Source organism: Myxocyprinus asiaticus, chromosome 12, assembly GCF_019703515.2.
Source record: "Myxocyprinus asiaticus isolate MX2 ecotype Aquarium Trade chromosome 12, UBuf_Myxa_2, whole genome shotgun sequence".
NCBI lineage: Eukaryota > Metazoa > Chordata > Actinopteri > Cypriniformes > Catostomidae > Myxocyprinus > Myxocyprinus asiaticus.
This window is the reverse complement of record NC_059355.1, coordinates 45,392,060-45,416,502: the sequence shown is the minus strand read 5'-3', so window position 1 is coordinate 45,416,502 and position 24,443 is coordinate 45,392,060. Positions and strand designations below refer to the sequence as shown.

Below are 24,443 nucleotides of genomic sequence, written 5' to 3'. Positions count from 1 at the left end.
TCTAATAGACTGCGGGGAAAGCCGAGAGAAAATAATGGAGGGTTTGAAAGGCTGGAGGGTATATCTGAAGAAATGTGCATTCCTGGAATGTTCAGTTTTTCAAAGCCTCTAATAACCCAACTGATAATTTTCAAGGCAGCTTTCCATCACTGAGCAAAAATCAATATTTGTTAGGGTTCTGCCGTTCCACCTGTCAAATTTATAGGGTTAGTTAACCCAAAAACATAAATTCTGTTGTCATTTACACACCCTCATGTTGCTCCAAACTTTTTTCTTCAATGAAACACAAGAGGAGAAATTTCAAAGAATGTTGATGCTGCTCTTTTTTTCTTCTTCTTTTTTTTTTTTCAAACAATGAAAGTAAGTGATTTATGAGGCTGTCAGTCCATAACTTTCTGCTTTCCATCTCAGAGATAAGCATTTGTTTTTTTGTTTTGTTTTTTCCACAACATGAGGGTGAGTAAATGATGACAGAATCATTTTTGGGTGTGCGCCACTAGCGTCACCAAACAGAATTGCAAAACTAACAAATGGTTTCAAACTGGTTTCAAACAGGTTGCTACACTAATAAGATGTATGCAGTCTTAAAATAAAATATTTTAAAGAGTTGAGTTTGCATTAAAGTAGATGCCTTGATAGTAAACAATATGATGGAGACCATAATTGAGGTGTATTATTTGTAGTGATAAAGACAGGTGTGGTGCCATATTAACTAAAAATGAAAACTACAAAAATAAAAATAAAAAAGAGTGGGGGGATAAATAGTAAATGGGCAAATAAAAAAATTTAGGGGGAAATGAAAAAAAACAAAACATTGGTAAATAGGAAAAAGTCAATGCACTGGCCTATTTGGTTTGACTAAACTCGAGTAACACACACACACACACGCACGCACGCACGCACACACACACACACACACACACACACACACACACACACACACACACTATAGATAAGCATATTAAAACTACTGTGAACCAGCCTACAGATAAAAGCTAAAGGGTTTTAAAGTTTAATATAACTATATTATTAGTAGTAGTAATAACAACAATAGTAATATACTACAAATTAAAACAATATTTAAACTGACTGAGTAATGTTATATTCTATCTAAACTAAAGTGAACACAAAGTGATCTACTCAAATTCCATTACACATTCCTGGTCAACATACAATGTGAAAAACAAAAAATTACTTATTTGAGGGTCAGTATTGTTTATATTCACAATTAATTGGTTCACATTCAAATTATTTCAGGCACTTTTATATTAATTTAATAATGCATTTGGTGATTTGGCAACCGTTCACTGATGTCCTATGAATAAGAATGAAAAACAATGAGTAAAATATCACAATATATCGCCGTTTTGATCGCAATATACTAAAAATAAAGAATCGCAATTATATCGTATCTTGACCTAGATACCGCTAAAATATTGTATCGCCAGTTACATTGTGATCCCAACCCCTACTTAAAAATATTTTAAATAACTTAATAAACTATATAATATTGAGTAAGGACTCAAGATGGCGCCGAGTATGGCTGCTGCGTTGCGAGCTCCGACACAACTTAGCAATGGTTTGTTTGTTTTGTTTACAATTCTTATGTTTCTTGTCTTGGATGTTGCCTGCCTTATTGTCTACGACAGACAAACACTTTTGGACATTGGCTCAGCGATCTCACACCGTAAACCGGACTTCACATTCCTCAATGCCGACCCGCTGTTTACAAACACGCAAGCGGAGCCCTTTGTCTGGGCAGCACGGCCGCGGAAACGCAGGAGGAAAAGGGGAAACAGAGCCGGCGTTCTCATCAGAGTAAGACGCCGCGCAAATCGACCCCCGCTACCCACTATTCTACTGGCAAATGTTCAGTCTCTGGATAACAAGCTCTGCGAGCTGAAAGCGCGGATCTCTTTCCAACGAGAGACGAGGGACTGCTGCGTTATCTGCCTTACGGAAACTTGGATGTCTGCGGAGATTCCAGACTCAGCCATTGAACCCGCGGGGTTTTCCATGCTCCGAGCGGACAGAGCGAAAGACCTCTCAGGTAAAACTAGAGGAGGTGGTGTATGTTTTATGATCAACAAATCCTGGTGCGATCAGAGGAACATACATTCTATCAAGTCTTTCTGTTCTCCTGATCTGGAATTTCTTATGCTTCTGTGTCGACCATTCTGGCTACCGAGGGAATTCACAGCGGTCATTATCACTGCTGTGTACATCCCCCCACAAGCCGACACAGACCGGGCACTCAAGGAACTGTATGGGAGTATAAGTGAGCAGGAAACCGCGCACCCTGAGGCCGCGTTCATTGTGACCGGGGACTTTAATAAAGCCAGTTTAAAATCAGTCGCACCAAAATATCACCAGCACATTAGTTTCAACACACGAGGGGACCGGGTTTTGGACCATTGCTACTCTCCGTTCCGGGATGGCTACAAATCCCTCCCCCGCCCACCATTTGGAAAATCGGACCACTCTTCCATTCTGCTTCTGCCCGCTTACAGGCAGAAACTGAAACAGGAAGCACCCACCCTCAGAACGATCCAGTGCTGGTCGGACCAATCAGACTCTACGCTACAAGACTGTTTTGATCACACGGACTGGGAGATGTTCCGGTCCGCCTCTGATGACGACATCGAGCTTTACGCTGATAGCGTAATGTGCTTCATCAGAACGTGTGTAGAGGAAGTGATTCCGACCAGAACTGTGCGAATCTATCCGAATCAGAAGCCGTGGATCAACAGCGATGTTCGCGCAGCACTTAATGTGCGGACCTCCGCTTTTAATTCCGGGAACGCGGAGGAGCATAAACAAGCCAGTTATGCCCTCCGAAAAACTATCAAAACAGCAAAACGCCAGTACAGGAGTAAGATTGAGGGACAGTTTAACACCACCAACTCTAGAAGCATGTGGCAGGGAATTAACATCATCACGGACTTTAAAGGGAATAAAAACTCCGCCATGAACACCGCTGCCTCTCTCCCAGATGAGCTAAATACTTTTTATGCTCGCTTCGAGGGAAATAACACCGCCCTCGCGGAGAGAGCTCTCACGGCCGAAGCTACAGAGGTTAGTTCACTCTCCGTCTCTGTAGCGGATGTAACCCGATCATTCCGACGGGTGAATATCCGCAAAGCCGCGGGTCCAGACGGCATTCCGGGCCGCGTCATCAGAGCGTGCGCGAACCAGCTGGCTGGTGTTTTTACGGACATTTTCAACCTCTCCCTCTCTTTGTCTGTAGTCCCCACATGCTTTAAAACATCCACCATTGTGCCTGTTCCAAAACAATCGAAAATAACTTGTTTAAATGACTGGCGTCCTGTTGCTCTGACCCCCATCATCAGCAAATGTTTTGAGAGACTAATCAGAGATTACATCTGCTCTGTATTACCACTCAATCTTGACCCGCTGCAGTTTGCTTACCGTAACAACCGCTCCACTGATGATGCCATTGCATCTACAATACACACTGCTCTCTCCCACCTGGAAAAAAAGAACACTTATGTGAGAATGCTGTTTGTAGACTACAGCTCAGCATTCAACACCATAGTGCCCTCCAAGCTAGATGAGAAACTCCGGGCTCTGGGCTTAAACAGCTCGCTGTGCAGCTGGATCCTGGACTTCCTGTCAAGCAGACGCCAGGTGGTTAGAATAGGCAGCAACATCTCCTCATCACTGACCCTCAACACTGGAGCCCCGCAGGGCTGTGTTCTCAGCCCACTACTGTATTCCCTGTACACACATGACTGTGTGGCAACACATAACTCCAATGCCATCATTAAGTTTGCTGATGACACGACGGTGGTAGGTCTGATCACTGACAATGATGAAACAGCCTACAGAGAGGAGGTGCACACTCTGACACACTGGTGTCAGGAGCACAACCTCTCCCTCAACGTCAGTAAGACAAAGGAGCTTGTGGTGGACTTCAGAAGAAAAGACAGAGAACACAGTCCCATCACCATCAATGGGGCACCAGTGGAGAGAGTCAGCAGCTTCAAGTTCCTGGGTGTCCACATCACAGAGGAACTCACATGGTCCGTCCACACTGAAGTCGTTGTGAAGAAGGCTCATCAGCGCCTTTTCTTCCTGAGACGGCTGAGGAAGTTTGGAATGAACCGCCACATCCTCACACGGTTCTACACCTGCACTGTGGAGAGCATCCTGACTGGCTGCATCTCCGCCTGGTACGGCAATAGCACTGCCCACAACCGCAAAGCACTGCAAAGGGTGGTGCGAACTGCCAAACACATCATCGGAGGTGAGCTTCCCTCCCTCCAGGAAATATATACAAGGCGGTGTGTGAAAAAAGCTCGGAGGATCATCAGAGACTCCAGCCACCCGAGCCATGGGCTGTTCTCACTGCTACCATCAGGTAGGCGGTATCGCAGCATCAGGACACGCACCAGCCGACTCCATGATAGCTTCTTCCCCCAAGCAATCAGACTTCTGAACTCTTGATCTCCCACGATCAAAATACATCATCCCTGCACTTTATTACTCTTTTATCTCACACCGGACTGTCATAAATTATATTACTGTCATTATATTATGTCTCTCTTAACAACTGACTATCAACCGACAGCCTGAATGTCAATACAGTACAATACTGTACATTCTATATATATACTTTTTTCATATATATTTTAATTTTTATTGAATAATGTGTATCTATATAGTATCTATATAGTAAAAAACAAAACAAAAAAAAACAAAAAACAAAAACAGCATATTGTATACTGTGCAATGTATGTTATTATTGTATATTGTTGAGTGTAATCGTGTATAACAGATGTTTAAATTGTGTTGTGTTAATTTGATGTTTTAAGTTGTGTAATTATGTATAACAGATGTTTAAACTGTGCTGTGTTAATTTGATGTTTTAAGTCGAGTTTAATTATGTATAACAGATGTTTAAATTGTGCTGTGTTAATTTGATGTTTTAAGTCGAGTTTAATTATGTATAACAGATGTTTAAATTGTGTTGTGTTAATTTGATGTTTATTGTAGATTGGCGTATGTCTCATCACTGTCACGACTGCTATGTTGATCGGAACTGCACCCAAGAATTTCACACACCATTGCACTTGTGTATATGGCTGTGTGACAATAAAGTGATTTGATTTGATTTGATTTGATATATAATATGATAAACTTACTTGCTATAATGAATCTATAAATGCTTTAAAATGCTACAAATCTAAACTTACAACAAGTAAACTGATATCATAGTTATTATTTTAATTTTAAAAATCCTTCAACAACTGTTTTTATTGAAGAACACACAGTCCTTGAAATTAGCGATTAATTGGGGGTGGGAAGGGGTGCGCTTGGAGTAAAAAAGTTTGAGAACCGTTGTATTAGCACACCTCTCCTCAACTGTCACATTTATGATTGTTTTTGTTCATGTTTTGATTCTTGTCTTTTATTTTGAAGGTTAGTTTACTTCCTTATTCCTGTGTCATGTCATGTGATTTCCTTATCTTGTCATGTGATCCTCGTGCAACATGTTATGCTTTTTGATTGGTTCTTGCTAATAGTCTTGTTATCTGTTTATTAGTTCTGTTTTGTTTTTGGTTCTTTTGTTTATTAGCTTTGTCTTTCATTGATTGTATTGTAATCTTGTTACCCCAGTCTGTGTATTTAAGCCCTCATCTCAGAGTATTGTTCATCGTAATGTTGAAGTCACGTCTTAGTCATGTTATCTCTGTCAAGTCTTTTGTTCAAGTTTATTTTGTATCTTCTGTTTTGCAGTTTATTATACTGCACTTGGGTTCACTTGAATCATCTGCATCCTCGTATTCGTCTCATCCTGTCCTCAGTCCACCTAAACATAACATCAACAAGTCAGACAATTTGAGGTATCATTCATGTCCGTAGTATAAACAAAGCAGGATGACGTTAAATACTTAGGCTTAGGGGTTTGTTAAAATCCCAAACCCTCAGGATGAGCAATAGTCGCTTTAGCGTGTCCCACTAATGAGAATAGAGCCTAGATAGACAGAGACATCTGAGCTTTGTGTCTCATTTACCACAACACCAACACCGAAACCTTGAACTATGGATCAGTACCAACTCTTCTATTCATAGCACAATGTTGTAGGTCTTTTTTTCAGGTTGGATGCATTAAGAATGTCTGAAAAGAATCTTCTAAGTTCAATGTATATTCAGCACTACACCAGGGCAACCGGGACTCAAAAATATAACAAATTCTTATAGCTTATATTTTGCAACTCAGTAAAGAGATAGCACCATTGTCATACAAGTCATACAAACCCCAAACAGAGTCCATGAGTGCCTTAGTGCTAAGATCTTATTTCAAAACTTGCAATGAGCATCTCTTCAGATCATTGTCACTGTGTCCTTGAGTAAGTCAATTACTTTCCAGGGGCATTTCTCTGTGCTTGTGTGTGTAAGGTAGAACAATACTATATGTAGGCTACCACAAAGTTGGTATCACACAATTCCCTAGAATGTCATTGTTGCTGTAGCATTAAGCCTTTTCTTCACTGGAATTAATGGGCTTTGCCAAACCTGTTAATTAGAAGGAGAAGACCTCATACTTTTGGCCATGTAGTTGAGCAAAACCTTTAAATTACAAAAACTCATCAGAAAACAAGAGAAAAAAATTACTGGTTTTAGGACATAATGTTTCCATTCGAATGAACAGGCACCAACGTTCCAATTCCAATTCTCACAATTTCAGAAGTAACCTAAAGCTCTGCCATTTGTATGTAAAGTAATGAGGGGTGCTTAGCTGGATTTAGGTCCAAAAGTCATCATTTTAATACTTCCCATTAACAGTGATCAAGGCAAACGGGTTACACATAGGAGTTCCTGTTGGGTTTTGGCACCTCGCTGTCATGTCGAAGGCGTAACTCATCCATCATTTTTACTATGGCTTTGGTTTTCACATAATTAATGGCCGTCAGCAGGACGTAAATGTGTGAAGATGAAAGAATGGGAAAATATTCAAATTAAAACTGTCACTTTGAACAATGGCAAGCTGGAAAAGACAATTGCGTTTGCGTTCAGCGCAGATGAAGTAGCCACTAGAGAATGGGAAAAGCAGAACATTTGTCTTAAACCACAGACAAAGCCTTCATATGAAAATCTGAGTACACCTTGAAAACAATAAGATGGATTTGAACGTTACGCATTTTGCTGACATTTCTAATATTCATTTTAATATGATTATGTGGAGGTTCATAACTCAAAGAGAATTCTGGGAGCTAGTGTTTGACACTGGATGAGCTATGCACGTCTGATGTTGTTTCGATGGTGATATGAACTTTACACTGACAGTGGTTTGATGATCGCTTGTGAGTATTTAGATCATAGTTTTCCCATTTTCTTTTCCAGTTTTTTCCTTTTTTGTCTCTAGTGTCTTCAGTGGCATATTTTGTTTTTTGTTTTTTTAACGTGAAACAACATTTGCTGCATTTTATGTTTATAAGGTGATTTTTGACTGAAATATTTTTCTTTGGAAAAACATTCACAAATCATGCATAATAAGACACAGGACATTAAAGGAATAGTTCACCCAAAAATGAAAATTCTCTCATCATTTACTCACCCTCATGCCATCCCAAATGTGTATGACTGTCTTTCTTCGGCAGAACACAAATGAAGATTTTTAAAAGAATATTCAGCTCTGTAGGTCCATACAATGCAACTGAATGGTGCCAACTTTTTGAAGCTCCAAAAAGCACTTATAGCCAAATAACGATTACAGTGGCTTAATTAATGTCTTCTGAAGCAAAACGCTAGGTGTGTGTAAGAAATAGATCAATATTTACAACTTTTTTACAAAAAATGTTCGCTTCCGGCCAGCTTGAGGTTTGTATGTTGATGAGGGTGGAGTTCAAACTGCCTCTGGCGTGACATAAGCGCATTAGCCTTCTCTGCATAGATATTCACATGTAGATCCCTTATTAATTTCTATGGACCGCAATACTGTTTCCACACAAAAGCAGTTTATGCGGCGGTCTGAGCAAGTACCTCGGTCTGAGGCATCTCCTCCACTACTCGCATTCAAACCGATTTAAACAGCTCTCCCTGTTCACCGTTCCAAGATGGCGCCGCAGTTGACGTATCCAAACCAGCCAAATGAGGCATCTATGTATGATTACCTATACTCCTCTGTGTAAACAACACTGCGCTTCCATTTTTTTGTTGTTGTTTTTTTTTTCGTATTTCATGCGTCAGTTCTCACGTGAACTTGCCAAAAAAAAAATCATACACATCTGGGATGACATGAGGGTCAGTAAATTAAATTATGTCAAATTTGGTTGAACTAATCTTAATTAAAAAGTAAAGTTCTTTTTGATTTCACATTGACTTAAACTACATTTTCTACTACATTACCAAATGGTAATCACAAGTTTAACTGCAGTGCATGCTGAAAAAAAGATTTGCTCTTCCACACATATACCAGATTGCTCAAGATATATTTCAAAGTGTGCTAATGTGTGTGCATCTCTCTCTTTCTCATATAAAGCCTTTTAACATGGCCTCCCCTTCTCCTATAACACCCCTCTAGTGGATGACCTTTTCACAAGCGCCAAAATAATGCACCAAAGCATGAATTCACTCTAGCAAATCGCCATTACCAACCCTAATTAAAAGCTCTTTTAATCTTCCACTGGGGAACAAAGCTTCTCTCTCGTTTTGTCAGAAGTATCTGTTGGATGTCCACCAGAGCCCTTAAAGGTTAATGGTGTCTCCAGAGAAGAAAACTCGAAGAGAATGAATGCATGTGGGGTCTTGTTGCTCTTTCCTTCCTCTCCTTGACTTCTGACAGAGCTCTGACTAAAAGCCACCCAGTTCATTACATTCAACCCATCGTATTATCCAAATATTGCTGCTCTTGCTATCTCCGTTTTTTCATGACTTATTACCTTCGCTCTTCTGTTTATTTAAGGGTTGTGCGCTATCAGTTGATTTAAAATTAATAAATACAATTAATTACATGGTATGCAGATTAATTAATCACAAATAATCTCATATATAAACACTTGCTCAAGATAGCCACCGAATGGGGATAAATCAAAGCCATTATTTGGCAATTGAGCAAAACATTGAATAAAACTTACAGAAAATGGCTTTAAATATCAATATATCGTTGTGGGGCACTGACTGAATGCTGAAAAGTGGTGGAGAGGAGGGGTTCAAAAGTAAGAAGGACTGATGACATCAACCAAGACGGAAAGCCGTTTCAAAGGCAGAGGAAGTCATTATATTTTGCATTTATATATATATATATATATATATATATATATATATATATATATATATATATATATATATATATATAAAATGTTTCATCAAAGTAAATAGAGTCCATTTCAAATTTTATGTTTACATTAAAGTGAAAAGTCTGCTTTATCAGTTCTTGCCAATTGTAAATCTACAGTACAAGGTGGATCAAATGACAGGTGGGTGAAAAGGCTGAGAAACGCCAGCTGTTTTTTAGTCATCAAGAAGCAGCGTGACTAAAACAATGATACAGTAAAACAATTTGCACAGTACCTTTAGTGCAAAGCCAGATCAACCAATTAATGGTACTTCATATCGCTACATTAGCCCACACACATTGCCTATGTGGATCAAGTGTGTGGTGCAGGGCAAAATGTAGCAAATTGCGGTATTTTTCAAATAGCAAATGACTCGTAAAAGCAATGATTTACCCCACGTGACTCTTGTAGGCCTGGATTGCCAATGTTTATTTATTCATGTACTTATTTATTATTTGCACAAGTAAGATTGACAGGATTTATTTGTGTGTGCATGTTGAAGGTGTGTAAATGTGTGTAATACTTTCTCCTATCAAAGTTAAGCAAAGACAACTATTAGGAAGTCATTTGCAGGTCGATTCCCCAAAAAAGTGTGAAAAATGTAGTGCTATCAAAATATTGCACTGTTCGTTTGAGCATGCAATGGCGTTAGTTTGGGTCGAGACAATCTGTTTTTCAGGCCACTTGAAGACAGGCAGAATGTTCAGGAAAACCTGTTTAAAATAATAATTTTTGCAATTATGTTTGGTGACACTTGTTGCGTCTCTAAATTCATCCCCTTTAATGCGCCGCTTTTGTAAGAAATTCACCACCTTCAACAATTATTTAATTTACTGTTGAACTTCAAATCTCATGCAGAGAGCAATATTCATTTTATTAGGCTTAATCTGTAGGTCTATTTCTTTTAATGTGATAGATTCACTATACTTAGCTTGCTTGGACTATTTATTTGTTGCATATCTGTTCCATATTAAAGGGCTGCACTTAGTATCTATATATCCCTAACAAAAAGTGTCTAGTCGGTGTGTGGTGGGCATGAAATGTAGGCCTAGTTCAAAATATATGGATGGATGGATGGATAAAATAAGCAAATGGACACATAAGAGTCTACAGTTGCACACTCGTTTATGATGCTAGAAAGCAATCGAAGGCAATCTCAATGTTTGATTAACCTTTAACACACTAAACCCAAAGCAGGCCCAGAGTTCTGCCCAGTATGTTAATTTTAAAACCTTGTTTGCAATGATACATGAAATAACAGCTGGGTTTAGGGTAATTACCACATAAAGAAGTAAACAGCCGGATCGTAATGGCATCTTCAACACCTTTACGCTGCTATTTAAATTAAGATTTGCTTACAATCTAATGCGATCTGCCTTCATAATAATGGATTTAATTATCAATGATTCAAATCTAAACTCACATTCAAGATCATCTCCGTCTCAATCCAATTAGATGGAATTTATTGATGGATTCATTGATGGCAATTACCATGTGTGTGTGCTTGCTAATGTGTGTACGTTTCTATTTGTGAGAAAATTGTAGAGTAAACAGAAGGACAGGAAATTTCTCAATTCCACCCATATGATGTTTGCTCAGCTCTCTCCCGATCTGCACTGTCTGAATCATTTTGCCAACAGCTTCCCCTTTTTCCCCCAATCCACATCTTTACTTCTCTCTCTTTCTCTCCGGATAACCACGGCAGCAAACATCACCCTAATCCTCTTTATCTCAACCCACACCTCTCTCTCTAAGGAACTCAGCGCTTGGTTAACTTCCATTCTGTTTACGAACAACAACAAACAGTGCGACAACATTTGTCTCCATTGATTTATTAATCATAATTAAAAAATTGACAGTTATGGTTCTAAATCTGATTGGATGAGTCGCTTTGGAAGCCATTGTTAAATGCAGATAAACGCACAACTTTGACCGCAATCAATTGAATTCCATCTTAATGCACCAAATGTACACTGGTGGCCAAAAGTTTGGAATAATGTACAGATTTTGCTGTTTCGGAAGGAAATTGGTACTGTAATTCACCAAAGTGGCATTCAACTGATTACAAAGTATAGGCAGGACATTACTGATGTAAAAAACAGCATCATCACTATTTGAAAAAAGTCATTTTTGATCAAATCTAGACAGGCCCCATTTCCAGCAGCCATCACTCCAACACCTTATCCTTGAGTAATCATGCTAAATCGCTAATTTGGTACCAGAAAATCACTTGCCATTATATCAAACACAGTTGAAAGCTATTTGGTTCGTTAAATGAAGCTTAACATTGTCTTTGTGTTTGTTTTTGAGTTGTCACAGTATGCAATAGACTGGCATGTCTAAGGTCAATATTAGGTCAAACATTGCAAAAAAAAAAAAAAAAAAAAACAGCTTTCTCATCAGTCAATCATTGTTTTGAGGAATGAAGGCAATCCAATGCTTGAAATTGCCAAAAAAAATTGAAGATTTCATACAAAGGTGTACACTACAGTCTTCAAAGACAAAGGACAACTGGCTCTAACAAGGACAGAAAGAGATGTGGAAGGCCAGATGTACAACTAAACAAGAGGATAAGTACACCAGAGCTCAGCTGACAGCTTCATTGAATTCTACCCACTCAACTCAGGGGTGCAGACCTTATGGGAAAAATTGCAAAGAATAAGCCACTTTTGAAACAGAAAAACAAAAATGAAAGGTTAGTGTGGGCAAAGAAACACAGACATTGGACAACAGATAATTGGAAAAGAGTGTTATGGATCTTAACCCCATTGAGCTTTTGTGGGATCAGCTAGACTGTAAGGTGCGTGAGAAGTGCCCGACAAGACAGCCAAATCTATGACAAGTGCTACAGGTAGCGTGGGGTGAAATGTCACCTGAGTATCTGGACAAACTGACAGCTAGAATGCCAAGGATTTGCAAAGCTGTCATTGCTGCACATGGAAGATTTTTTATGAGAACTCTTTGAAGTAGTTTAAGAAGTTCTGACATTTTTTTATTTCAAATTGTAATAGTAATTTTTCACGTTATTAATGACCTGACTATACATTGTGATCAGTTGAATGCCACTTTGGTGAATAAAAGTACCAATTTCTTTCCATAAGAGCAAAATCTGTACATTATTCCAAACTTTTGGCCACCAGTGTACAAATCTACAATATTACCTACATTAATGCTAAACAGCTATATTGCCTGGCGGAAGAATTCATTAAAAAGGATGGTAAGTACCAACCCTAAATTCTGATTGGATGAGCCACATTTGAAATTTTTGTAAAATGCTGATAAACACACCTGTGTCCACTCATTCTATATTAATGTGCCGATATTAATGTGCCAAAGTAGCAATTAACGTTGCTACTTTGCTTTGCAATTGTAAACAACCTATTATGCTAATGAATTTTACCACTTGCCGGATGAATTGTTTATTCAGATTATTATAATAAAAAAATAACTACTGTATTTATTGAAATATTGTTAGTGTAATTATTATTGTTTTTATTTAAAAATCCAGTGATTTTACCATGGTTATGGGCCATTCGCAGTTTTTTTTTTTTTGTTGTTTTTTTTTTTTTATTGTTGGTCTTCATAAACATGCATCAGACAAATGACATCTTTGGCTCTCTGTGTTCTTTCTGTGTGTTTTTTAAAATGCTGTGTCAGGTAAAAAACTAAAAGTACAGTAAAGTAAGTAAAATGTATCTCAAGAACCCTGCATTCTATTCTTTTCCATTTCGCTCCCTCTACCCAAGAATGTGTCCTGTGGGAACAGCCCCTTTACTCTGCTTCACATCATGCCTAACAACACCCTTTGACTGTGGTACAATCAATGCAACGCACGGCCTGTGGTGGCCTATTGCTTTACTCTAACACCTCTCTCTGTTTCTTATTTTCTTTCCATCTCTCTTTTTTGGTTGTAAGGTCTGAGCACCACTTAGAATGCTTCCTTTGAGACACTTACAGCTGTGAATAGAAATCCATCCCCTGTGTTCAGTACAGAGAGGTATAAGGTGTCACATTCAAATGAGTCCCTTGCTGTTCAGAGCATTTTATTGCTCTATTGATTTGGAGAATGTCATGGTGACAGGGCTGCATGGAGAGTGACAGTGATTTGATGGGGCGTCAAATGAGCCGGTGTCTCTTTAACAGGCATAATGACATTGTAATTGGGCCTCACACACTACGGCAACAAAATAGCTCAATCTCCACCCACGCAGAGGTGAATAAAAGAACGACAGGCTAAATAGTTAACTCTGCATTGAGAAATGTTTTAAATGTGCCTTTGTTAATCTAAAGGTGAGCAGTAATAAGTATTCCTGTAACTGGCAGAGCATGGTGCAAGCAACAGTAAGGTCTTCTTGGGTTTGATACCTAGGTAACGAACATACTGATGAAATGTATAGCTAGAATGAACACAAACATTCTAAACCATTTATTTTTAATTGTTGGCAGTAGTAGTGGTCTCAAACTGATTCCAGAATACTTATCCCATCTTCCATTGGTTGTACAAACAGTTAGTTCAGCCCCAAACTCACACTATTGGTTGAGTCAATTTTACTGTGTCGTGCACCAAATTGTTACACTCTTATACTTTTAGGTGAAAATAACCTACAAAGGCCTTACAGTTGTCTCTGAATATTAAGCTGGGATAAGTGAAAAATTACACATTAGCTTTAAAGTTCTAAACTCACGTTTTGAGTTTCCCATTACAGTCTCCTTTCTCTCTGTATCTCTTTGACATTGTCTCTCTTTCCCCTCGCAGGAGCAGTCTCTTTTTCGACCTCTCTCTCTCTCCTCTTAAACCCTCATGAATCTTTCAGGCAGAGTGATGAGGGCTGTAAATCCAGCCTTGCACACAAGGTGGAAAAAATATATATAATTACTTTTTATCACACATTAAATCCCCCGACACCACGTACATCAGAGAGGGTCCTTCTGCCCGTCCAGAATAAGCATGACCCTGCTGGAAATTGCTGAGTGCTGACTGAAGGGGAAAGGATGTTTGTGCCCTGAAGAAATGGATGAAAGAAGAACGGAGAATCTCTTTCATTTTCTCTAGCTCGCAGTTCATGCTTAATTAATTTAACGTCAATGGCACTTTATGAAACCTATTTGAGGTGAAACGTACATCTAACCTCAAAAGGAAGAAGGATTTGGGGCTACCGAGTTTGTTCTGTAACAGGTATACATACTGTACTCTAAGCAAAATAAGGGATAGTTTAACCGACACTAAAAATTTGTCATTCATGTCAATCAATTACTCACCCTCATGTCACTTAAAACATGTATAATTTTTTTTTTCTGGCTTGAAACACAGAAAAGGAGATGTTAAGCAGAATATCCAGGCTACATTTTTCCATGCAATGAAAATGGATGGGGAACAGTAGCTGTCAAGCTCCTAAAAACACTAATTAGTGCCATAAAAGCAGTCCATATAACTTGTCTTATAATGCAAGTCTTCTAAAGCCATACAATAGTTTTAATTTCGGTCTGTTCCTCACACAAACCTATTGAATTGCTTTGGAAGACATAAAAATATAGCACACGGGTCATATGGACTACTTTCATGGGACTTTTTTGTCCTTTTTGGAGCTATGGTAACCATCCACTTTTATCTTATGGAAAAAGCAGCATGGGGTTTCTGCTACATGTCTACTTTTGTGTTCAACAGTGGAAAAAACACAAACATGGTTTGAGTGACATGATGGTCGAGGATGTGAGTAGATTTTCAACATTATTAACAATTTTCATTTTTGGATGAACTATCCCTTTAATTACTGACTCATTCGAAATCTCTGGATCCGAATAACTCCTCAGGTATTAAAAATGGCTTCTCTAAAGGATTCACTCTCGATACAGTATAAGGAGGAGACATCTCATTTATTGTGGACTTGGCCTGCTCTCCACTATTGAGCTGTCATTTAGTCAGCCAAATAGAATAAGTGGGGAGGATTAGACCAGCAAAGTCATGCAGATAACACCTCTGACAGTCTGCTTTTCTCCCATTCGCTCACCCGAATACTAAACAGGCTGCTGAGTGACAGCTTGTCAGAGGGCAAGAGTGAAGCGCTGAAACCTGGCAACCCAAGAGCAGGCCGATAACAAGCAGGTCAAAGAAAACAATTACGGCCCTGGCGCTTTCTAATGGACACACAGGAAATAATCATGTTCTTCTGTGTGTGTGTTTGTGTGTGCGCAAAACCCATTATGTCCCGACATCCCTTGCAAAGTCATTTGTTGGTCCTCTCAGGTGTCTCGTTTCGGCGACCACTTCAAGTGTTGGGTTTCTCTCCCTCTCTCTCTTCCATCTCTCTCTCAGTGTTTCATTTCTCCCTGATTTTTCCCATTGTTATTCCTCCCCCTCATTCGTGGTTCTCCATCTCACTCTAAAGGGGCAATCACAACAGAACGGGGAGTCGTCACAGTCAGACTATTCGTTTTGTTTCCATACAACTTGAGAGAGTATGAGGCTTTTAGAGTTGCCTGCTCCTTTACTCCTGGCAGCCCCAGCGAGAATTCACTCTCGCTGCGTGTCGCTTAACCTGAATGAAGTCTTATATATTTATGGATGTTTTCAAGTTAAAGCCACTGTGGAACTTAAATGTAATTAATTCCTCCTTGTGGTTTAGAGCATGCAGACAAAACATTCTGATGAACTTCATGTTTTCTGGAGCCAGTTTTTTATACGCATTTTGTAGATTTTATTTGTATCTTGGTGTTTCCATAAGGCATTTTTCAACGCAATATCCCAAATTTCACATAAAAATATGTGGATGAAACCCAGCATTGATCACAGTGAACTAACGTTGTATGACGAGCTGTGTAATGCATTGCAAAATTACTACTTTTGTGTTCCACTGAAAAAATAACAGCATACAGGTGAGTACCAGTAATTAATGATAGAATTTTTGGGTGTACTATTCTTTAAAGTGGACCAACAAGTAAATAGAATAAAAAAATAAAAAAAGCCCAGCACTTTTTGCATTTTATGCAAATGTGCAAATAATGTGAACTTGGCACACTTTGCGTTCATAATGCAAATTACAGTACAAGCGAACCACACCCAACCAAGTAACCAGGTGGAGTTTGGTTTGGGTCTGAGTTTGTTTGGGGCATAAACATTTCAGAAAACATTCTTACGGACCTCTCTGAGATCTCTGAATCAAACAAAGTGTGAAGTCTATTTCTTTCCATTTCAGTTTCTTCCACCAATTGTTTCTATGTTACTCAGGGGTTTTTATTACTTTTTTCCTCTTGTTTGACTCAGAGAGAGATGGGGGTTACAGCACAGGGCCAGCCATTAGACATGGGTGAAGTGTCTCATTCAAGGGCTCAGCCAAAGTGGTCAGAAAAGGAACAAGCTTTCTGTTCATTATATGGAGCTTTATGGAGCCCACTGGACTATGTGTACAAGGCTCATCCTTGCAGTTTCTATAATATCTGTAAAGAAAAGTGTTGGCAAATATCTGAAAAAAAAAAAAAAAAGGAAGTAGACAATGCTGATGCGTGCAGCACTGTTTTTCATTTAGCTACATTTTTAGTTAAAAAATCACATATACAATTATTAAGCAAAAACATGTTTAAATTCAACATGAAATCAGAATTCTCTGAAAATGAACTTTCTTAATACACATTAGTCTTATTGTACATGATTCATCAGTGCAAAGAAAAAAGTTTGTCTTCATAATGTTTCTTTTTTGTATATATATATATATATATACAGTATATATACCCTTTTCTCCCCATTTGGAATGCCCAATTCCAACTACTTAATAGGTAAGGGTGGCGGAGGACAATTCTCAGTTGCCTCCGCTTGTGAGACCGTCAATCGGCGCATCTTTTCACGTTGCTCGTCGTTCATGACACCGCGGAGACTCACAGCATGTGGAGGCTCATGCTACTCTCCGCGATCCATGCACAACTTACCACGCGTCTCATCATAATTCAAAGCGAGAACCACTAATGGCGACCACGAGGAGGTTACCCCATGTGACTCTACCCACCATAGCAACCGAGCCAATTTGATTGCTTAAGAGACCTGGCTGGAGTCACTCATCACACCCTGGATTCAAACTCGTGACTCCAGGGGTGGTAGTCAGTGTCAATACTCGTTGAGCCACCCAGGCCCCCCTTCATAATGTTTCTTAAATAAAAATGATTATGATAAATAAATACTTCTATTAATGTCAGTCATTAAATGTAATACCTTGCTACAACTCTAAAACAACTTTCCTTTTTGGCTGGCATCACCAAGTCCTCTTATTTTAACTCCTCCCCTTCAACAACTGACTTTAAAAACATCTCAATTTTAGTTTACATAAGGTCCTATGCATATTGAAATAGCATATGGTTGCACATGTAATGGTAACCTTGTAATCTATTCTGACCTGCTGATGGAAAATGCATGGAACTAAATCAACACAATGAGTGAATAATAAGACCAGCTACATAAACACTTAATTTATAGAAACACGGTCTGTCCTTCAATGCGAGATAGCGACAAAATACGAGATGAGAAGCAACAGTATAACAAAAGGAATATATCCATTCATATTTTAACATAATAGTACCTAAAATGGCACATAAATGTTGTCTCATGCTCAGGGACATGAGTATTCGTCTAAAAGCCTTAGAAACACACACACACACACATTCTGAGTGAGCAGTCGAACTGGATTATCCGGTAGTCTGGCAGCTTCTGGATTAGCTATTAGTCTGGCAGTGCGCACATGATAAGAGACTTCACTGAGTTGCAAATGAGTAGCTGTCAGAGAGCAAGAGACTGAGAGAGAGAGAGGGAGACAAATCCACAGCTCCCTCGGGTATATGATCTCTCATTAGTTGAAATGAATCATTCTTATTAATAATAGGTGTCTCCTCACAACCTCAATGAAATTAAAACTTCTGGCAGGCAAATAAAAATGATGCCTCTGAATTAGATAAACTCAACTGGCCCTGCAATAAATTATCCTTATGTCACATATACTGTACGCCTATGTCTTGATACAACTGACTGGGTATCTCAGTCGAAGGGATAAATTTACTAATGCCTTTCTAAATGTTCTACTACCTAAAATAAAATCTAAAGACTATATTAACAGGCATAAAACGGGTAGACCTACTGAACTAGGGATGACACTGCACTGACTGCGCACTAAAACAATTTTATAAATGTTGTAAACATCAATAACATATAAAAGCTGTCCATCAGTATGAACATGGGATAAATGTGATTGAATCGATGAGGCCTGTATGCCTTGAGGGTCGTAATAAAACAAAAAGAAAAAGTACAGGGATGGTCTCAGATGCTAATTCCATTGTATTTTAATATATACTGTACTCTGGTACTGAATGATTACATGTGTTTCGTAGAGTACCAAGCTACCATGTCCAAAAAAATTTACTTTTATGGTTAGTGTCTTTATATGTTGAGAGTTGAGCCCTGCTTTCATTATCTCAGACAGGTGAATAAAGATAGGCCTACAGTATACTTGTCAAGCTGTTCACTGAAGCACAGAGAAAGTCTTGTAGTCCCTGCCAAAATTACAAGCTAAGACAGAATGGAACACAAATTATCCCCACAACAAGAACCAGACTCCAGAATGTGCCTCTTAAAGCACTGAAATTTTAAAATACTGGACTTGGGGGCGGGGGCGGGGGCGGATTATAAAATGAACATGTTATGGTATGCTGGATGTGAAACCTATAGCCTAATACAAACAGATAGTATTTGATCAACAGGTAACTGTGTATTTGAAGCACCTGAAAGCATTCAAACATGAACAGATTTACAAGCCTACAGAGACATCCAAAGACCACTGAGATATTCATGGTTGTATTATGTCAACCCTTAAAATGAAAACTAGTGAAGATTAATTTTTATTATTCTGTTTCCCTGTCTGTTGTGGTTGTCTGTTGATATTCTTTTTTGTTCAAGTGTCAGTTTTGCTGTTGTCATAAATGACTGTCTGTAGTTCTGACAGTCATTATAGTTAACGAAAACTAAAACTAACTAAAATCATTTCCGTTAACTAAAATAAAATTAAAAACTGAAATTATTGGAAAAAACTGAAACTAAACTAAAATAATTTTTCATAACTTCCAAAACTAACTGAAATAAAATAAAACTTATCTCGAATTCATTTTAGTTTTTGTTATAATAAGGTGAATATGGGCAGAGTGGGACACCTTTGGAAAAGTGGGACACCATTTCTTGACACTTTGAATTATGATCCAAATGCAACATAACCTAACATTTTACCTATAAGGAAAGCTTAGGATGTCTTCTACCTAAGTCAAAAGCAAAAATGAAGAAATATTCTGTACTAGGAAATCCTTGAAGTCCAAGGAACCTATAAAGACCCTCTTTTGACCATCTCAAATTCCAGAATTTTTTTTGTTTTTTTTTTTTTTTTTTTTGGTAAAGTGGGACAGAGGGAAAAATGATTCTCTATAAAAGATCTACAAAGTATATGGAATTATTTTTTATATTTTCTTATACACTTTCACATCAAAGCATTAAGCTAACTTTTACTTTTTATTCACCTTAACAATTTACCTCAAATGTCTGTCATTTTCTTAACCATTGCTTTTCCCACCAGTGGTCATGAAATGAGTTCTGCCACACATCCCAAGGTAAAACCATACATTTTAAACCTCAAAAAGATAAAGAGATAGTTGACCCAAAAATGAAAAGTCTCTTATCGTTTACTCACTCTCATGTCATTCCAGATGTGTATGACTTACTTTTTCTGCAGAACACAAACAAAGATTTTTAGAATAATTTCTCAACTCTGTGGGTCCATACAATACAAGTCAACGGGGTCCAAAACTTTGAAGCTTTTTTAGCACATAACGGCAGCGTAAAAGTAATCCATAAGTGGTTTAATCCATAACTCCTTTTTCACTGTACATCTTGCAATTGCAGTCAACATGAACAATCATGATTTCCAGCTTGATTACACTTACTAGTACAGTTCACAGAGTGCTATATGGTGCTGGGAAATATAATCGAGCTTGAAATCATGATTGCCAAGGTTACTGCTGATGTCAAGATTTACAGTAAAAAAGTCCAAATTGAAAATATCAATCTGTTTCTCACCCACAACTATCATATGACTTCTAAAGTCATGGATTTAACCACTGGAGTCTTATGGATTACTTTTATGCCACCTTTATATGCTTTTTGGAGCTTCAAAGTTTTGGCCTCTACAGAGCTGAGATATTCTTCTAAAAATCTTCATTTGTGTTCTGCTGAAGAAAGAAAGTCATACACTTCTGTAAAGGCATAAGGGTGAGTAAATGATAAGAGACTTTTCATTTTGGGGTGAACTATCCCTTTAATTGTTTACAATTCACATTAAACGTGAAAATACCCCTAGATAGAGGTAACACAAGACTGCCCTGATTAATGTAATGATGTTAGACTTTTTAAATTACACCAGTAAACGCTCAGCTTTGGTAGCCACAAAAAAATCCTAAAACTAAAACTAAAATAAAAACTATCTAAACTGAAACTGCAAAACACTGAGAAAACAAAAACTAAACAAAAAATAACTAATAAACTGTGAAAACTAATGAAAACTAAACTAAATTGTAATGAGAAATTGAAATAAAAACTACATTAAAAATCCAAAACAGACCTTAAACAAAAAAGTTTACAAAGTTTTAAAATGTAGAACAGACAGCAAATAAAACTAATTAATACACTTTTTTATTTAGCTTAACTTTTATGCTAAATAAACTGAACATTCTTTGCATTGATTAATATGCTTTTTGGTTGCTTTTTGCTTTTGTTTTATTAATGCATTGTCATAAAGTGGAGATACTGTGAAATACAGGACATACTCTAGTGGAAATTCTTGTCTTTTTCTGCTTAATTTAAACTTTAAACCAGCCATTTAGAAAATAATGTACTTTTCTAAGCTTCCTGATCAAATTAAAATAGACAACTCTTTACTTTACCTTGAATAGCTCATTTCTTCCAAGCACATCTGAACACTTGTTTAGTTCTTTTCAGAAATCATCCCCTATCATTTACTTGCATCTCTCCCCCATAATTCTCATGATTTCTTTCTTCTATTGAATTAATTTTTTGATCTAGCTACCATATTCAGGACTAAAACAATTTGTTCAAAACAAATTATGAGTTTCAAAACAAAAGAAACTGAGAAACGTTTCTTGATCTTGGACCTTTTTGCATCGATCTCAGAATCACCCAGTGATTCTGCAGTTCAAGATTTCGATGTGTCCGGAGCGCCACCCGACGGTTAAGAAATGCATTGCATTCTGCTGGTACAGCACGGACGCAGATTCGCTCACTCAAGACTGTTTTAAGATTCGATCCCTGTGCTCACCAATGCTCCAGAACGATCAGTGATAAACGTAACAAATTAGAAATGAAAAATATACTCTCTGGCACATATTGCCGACATTATGAGACTATATTTTCATTACAAACCTAGTAATAACTGCTTTTTGACTGACAAAACTTTTCTCTATGCATTCCAAGGTGTCATATACACAACTTGAGCCTCACATAACCTTAAAATTGGCAATATTTGTGTGTGTGTGTGTGTGTGTGTGTGTGTGTGTGTGTGTGTGTGTGTGTGTGTATAAAATAGAAAAATAGGCTACATTTGTTTTTTAAATATATATATTTATAGAAAATAGGCTATATTTGTTTATATATACATATAATATAAAAATAGGCTACATTTGTTATAAATATATATATATATATATATATATATATATATATATATATATATATATATATATATATATATATATATATATATAGGCTATATTTGTTTTATATATATATATATATATATATATATATATATATATATATATATATATATATATAGGCTATATTTGATATATATAAATATATGTATAGGCTATATTTGTGTATATATATATATATATATAGGCTATATTTGTTTTATATATATATATATATATATATATATATATATATATATATATATATATATATATATATAGGCTATATTTGATATATATAAATATATGTATAGGCTATATTTGTGTATATATATATATATATATATATATATATATATATATATATATATATATATACATATATATATATATATATAACAAATATAGCCTATATATATATATATATATATATAACAAATATAGCCTATATATATATATATATATATAGGCTATATATACAAACACACTGTCTGTATATATTAAATAGAAAACGTAAAATGTATAAAAACGTCAAATGTTTATTTTAACGACATTAATAGTCGTCTATCCAAACAAACCCGAGGCAAACTTGTTTCCTCATTCATTTATTTATCTATAACAACGGTACAAATCCGTTATAAAATGTATGTTTTACCACAAAAAAGTATTTATTCACAACATAAACGACAAATAAAGCTTGGAAGCAACATCAAACGCTCAATTCATCTTCATAACATTAGCTAAGTTTCGCCTTTCGTCAAGGTGCCGTTAAAAACGACAGAATTATTAAACTTTCATCCGTCTTGGGTTACGGGATTCAAACCACGCGCAACCTCCACAAAGTGCCCAAAAGATCCAGAAGAGAACGCAAACTAACCTGGAAAGAACTCTCCAAATGTCAGCTGAAGGTGTAAAACAAGCAGCACAACGGTGAAATAGTTCCTTTTGTCCATTCTTGCGGTCACGTCCGTGCGCGGTGTCCCGGCATTGGTGATGTAGCGCGCGACTCAAGCCGGCAGTCGACAGCTGTCTGATTGTTGGGCTTCTGTACTGAGACGATAGGGTGTGCGGGGAGGAGAATGGGTGCGAATGAACGAGGAGAGGGTTCCAATATCCCCCAGGTCCTTAGACCTGCTGCCTGCCAAACCAGTGCCAGCCAGCTCCAATGCAAAAAAACGGAACCGGTGTCTTCGCGCCAGTGGTGGTTAACATACTACGGTGCGCGCGGAAGAATGAGTTTAGAGTGAGCGGTGAAGGAACTGTAGTACACTACGCGATACTGTGCTCGCGTTGACGCGGGGTGCGCACTTTTACGCCGTGCCTAAAAGTAATTCTATATCCAAGGAGAGCTCTAAGCAATTAATAAGGGAGTTTCCAGGACTCTCTAGTTTCTTTGTTTTCCAGGGTATTATTTACAGTGACCAAAAAAAATAAAAAAAATAAGATTTGGACACTGAAGACACTTTTAAAAATGTATGAAGTGCATTGCATTATAGACCACATTAAATACCACAACAAGCACCATTTATTTTAACCCTTAAATGCATACCTTGGGTCTTTGGTAACCCAGGACCTAATTTCACCCTCTTTACAGTACCTCTTCCTTTTTTGGAGTTAATCCACCACCTCTTTAGTATTCCTTAAAAATGCCAAAACTGCAAAAACTATGCTTTTTCTAACAGCTTGACTACCAAAAGTGCAAAGGGTCGTTACTGAGACGTGTAATAACCTCACAATATATATTTGCGCTTCCATAAATGATATTTTTATGATTATTTAATAACTGCATAAGTTTGCTCTCAAAAGATATCTTTTTATGTGTTTTTTTTACAAAACACATGCATACTATATTCATACAAATGACTACTACAACATGTCGATATTCTATGCAATGATGGTAAATTATCAGTATCCCATATACGAGTACACGTATACTGGTGACCTAAAGTTACAGATTTTGCTCTTATGATAAGAAATTGGTACTTTTATTCACCAAAGTGGCATTCAGCTGATCACAATGTATAGTCAGGACATTAATAACATGAAAAATTACTATTACAATTTGAAATAAATGTTCAGAACTTCTTAAACTACTTCAAAGTGTTCTCATCAAAAATCCTCCACGTGCAGCAATGACAGCTTTGCAGATCCTTGACATTCTAGCTGTCATTGTCCAGATACTCAGGTGACATTTCACCCCACATTTCCTGTAGCACTTGCCATAGATGTGGCTGTCTTGTCGGGCACTTCTCACGTACCTCACAGTCTAGCTGATCCCACAAAATCTCAAAGAGGTTAAGATCCATAATACTCTTTTCCAATTATCTGTTGTCCAATGTCTGTGTTTCTTTGCCTACTCTAATCTTTTCTTTTTGTTTTTCTGTTTCAAAAGTGGCTTCTTTTCTTTTCTTTTTTTTT

General features: G+C 37.4%; 1 protein-coding gene across 5 annotated transcripts in view; it reads right to left on the bottom strand.

Moving 5' to 3' along the window:
* LOC127448891 (receptor-type tyrosine-protein phosphatase T-like) overlaps positions 1–23,243 on the bottom strand; it is a 363,972-nt gene extending 340,729 nt beyond the window's left edge. For all 5 annotated transcript variants that reach the window (XM_051711804.1, XM_051711805.1, XM_051711807.1 and 2 more), the window contains exon 1: positions 22,903–23,243. In XM_051711804.1, the coding sequence (XP_051567764.1) occupies positions 22,903–22,978 (76 nt within the window). In that variant the 5' untranslated portion in view covers positions 22,979–23,243. The remainder of the gene's footprint in view (positions 1–22,902) is intronic.
* Positions 23,244–24,443: the final 1,200 nt, after the last annotated feature.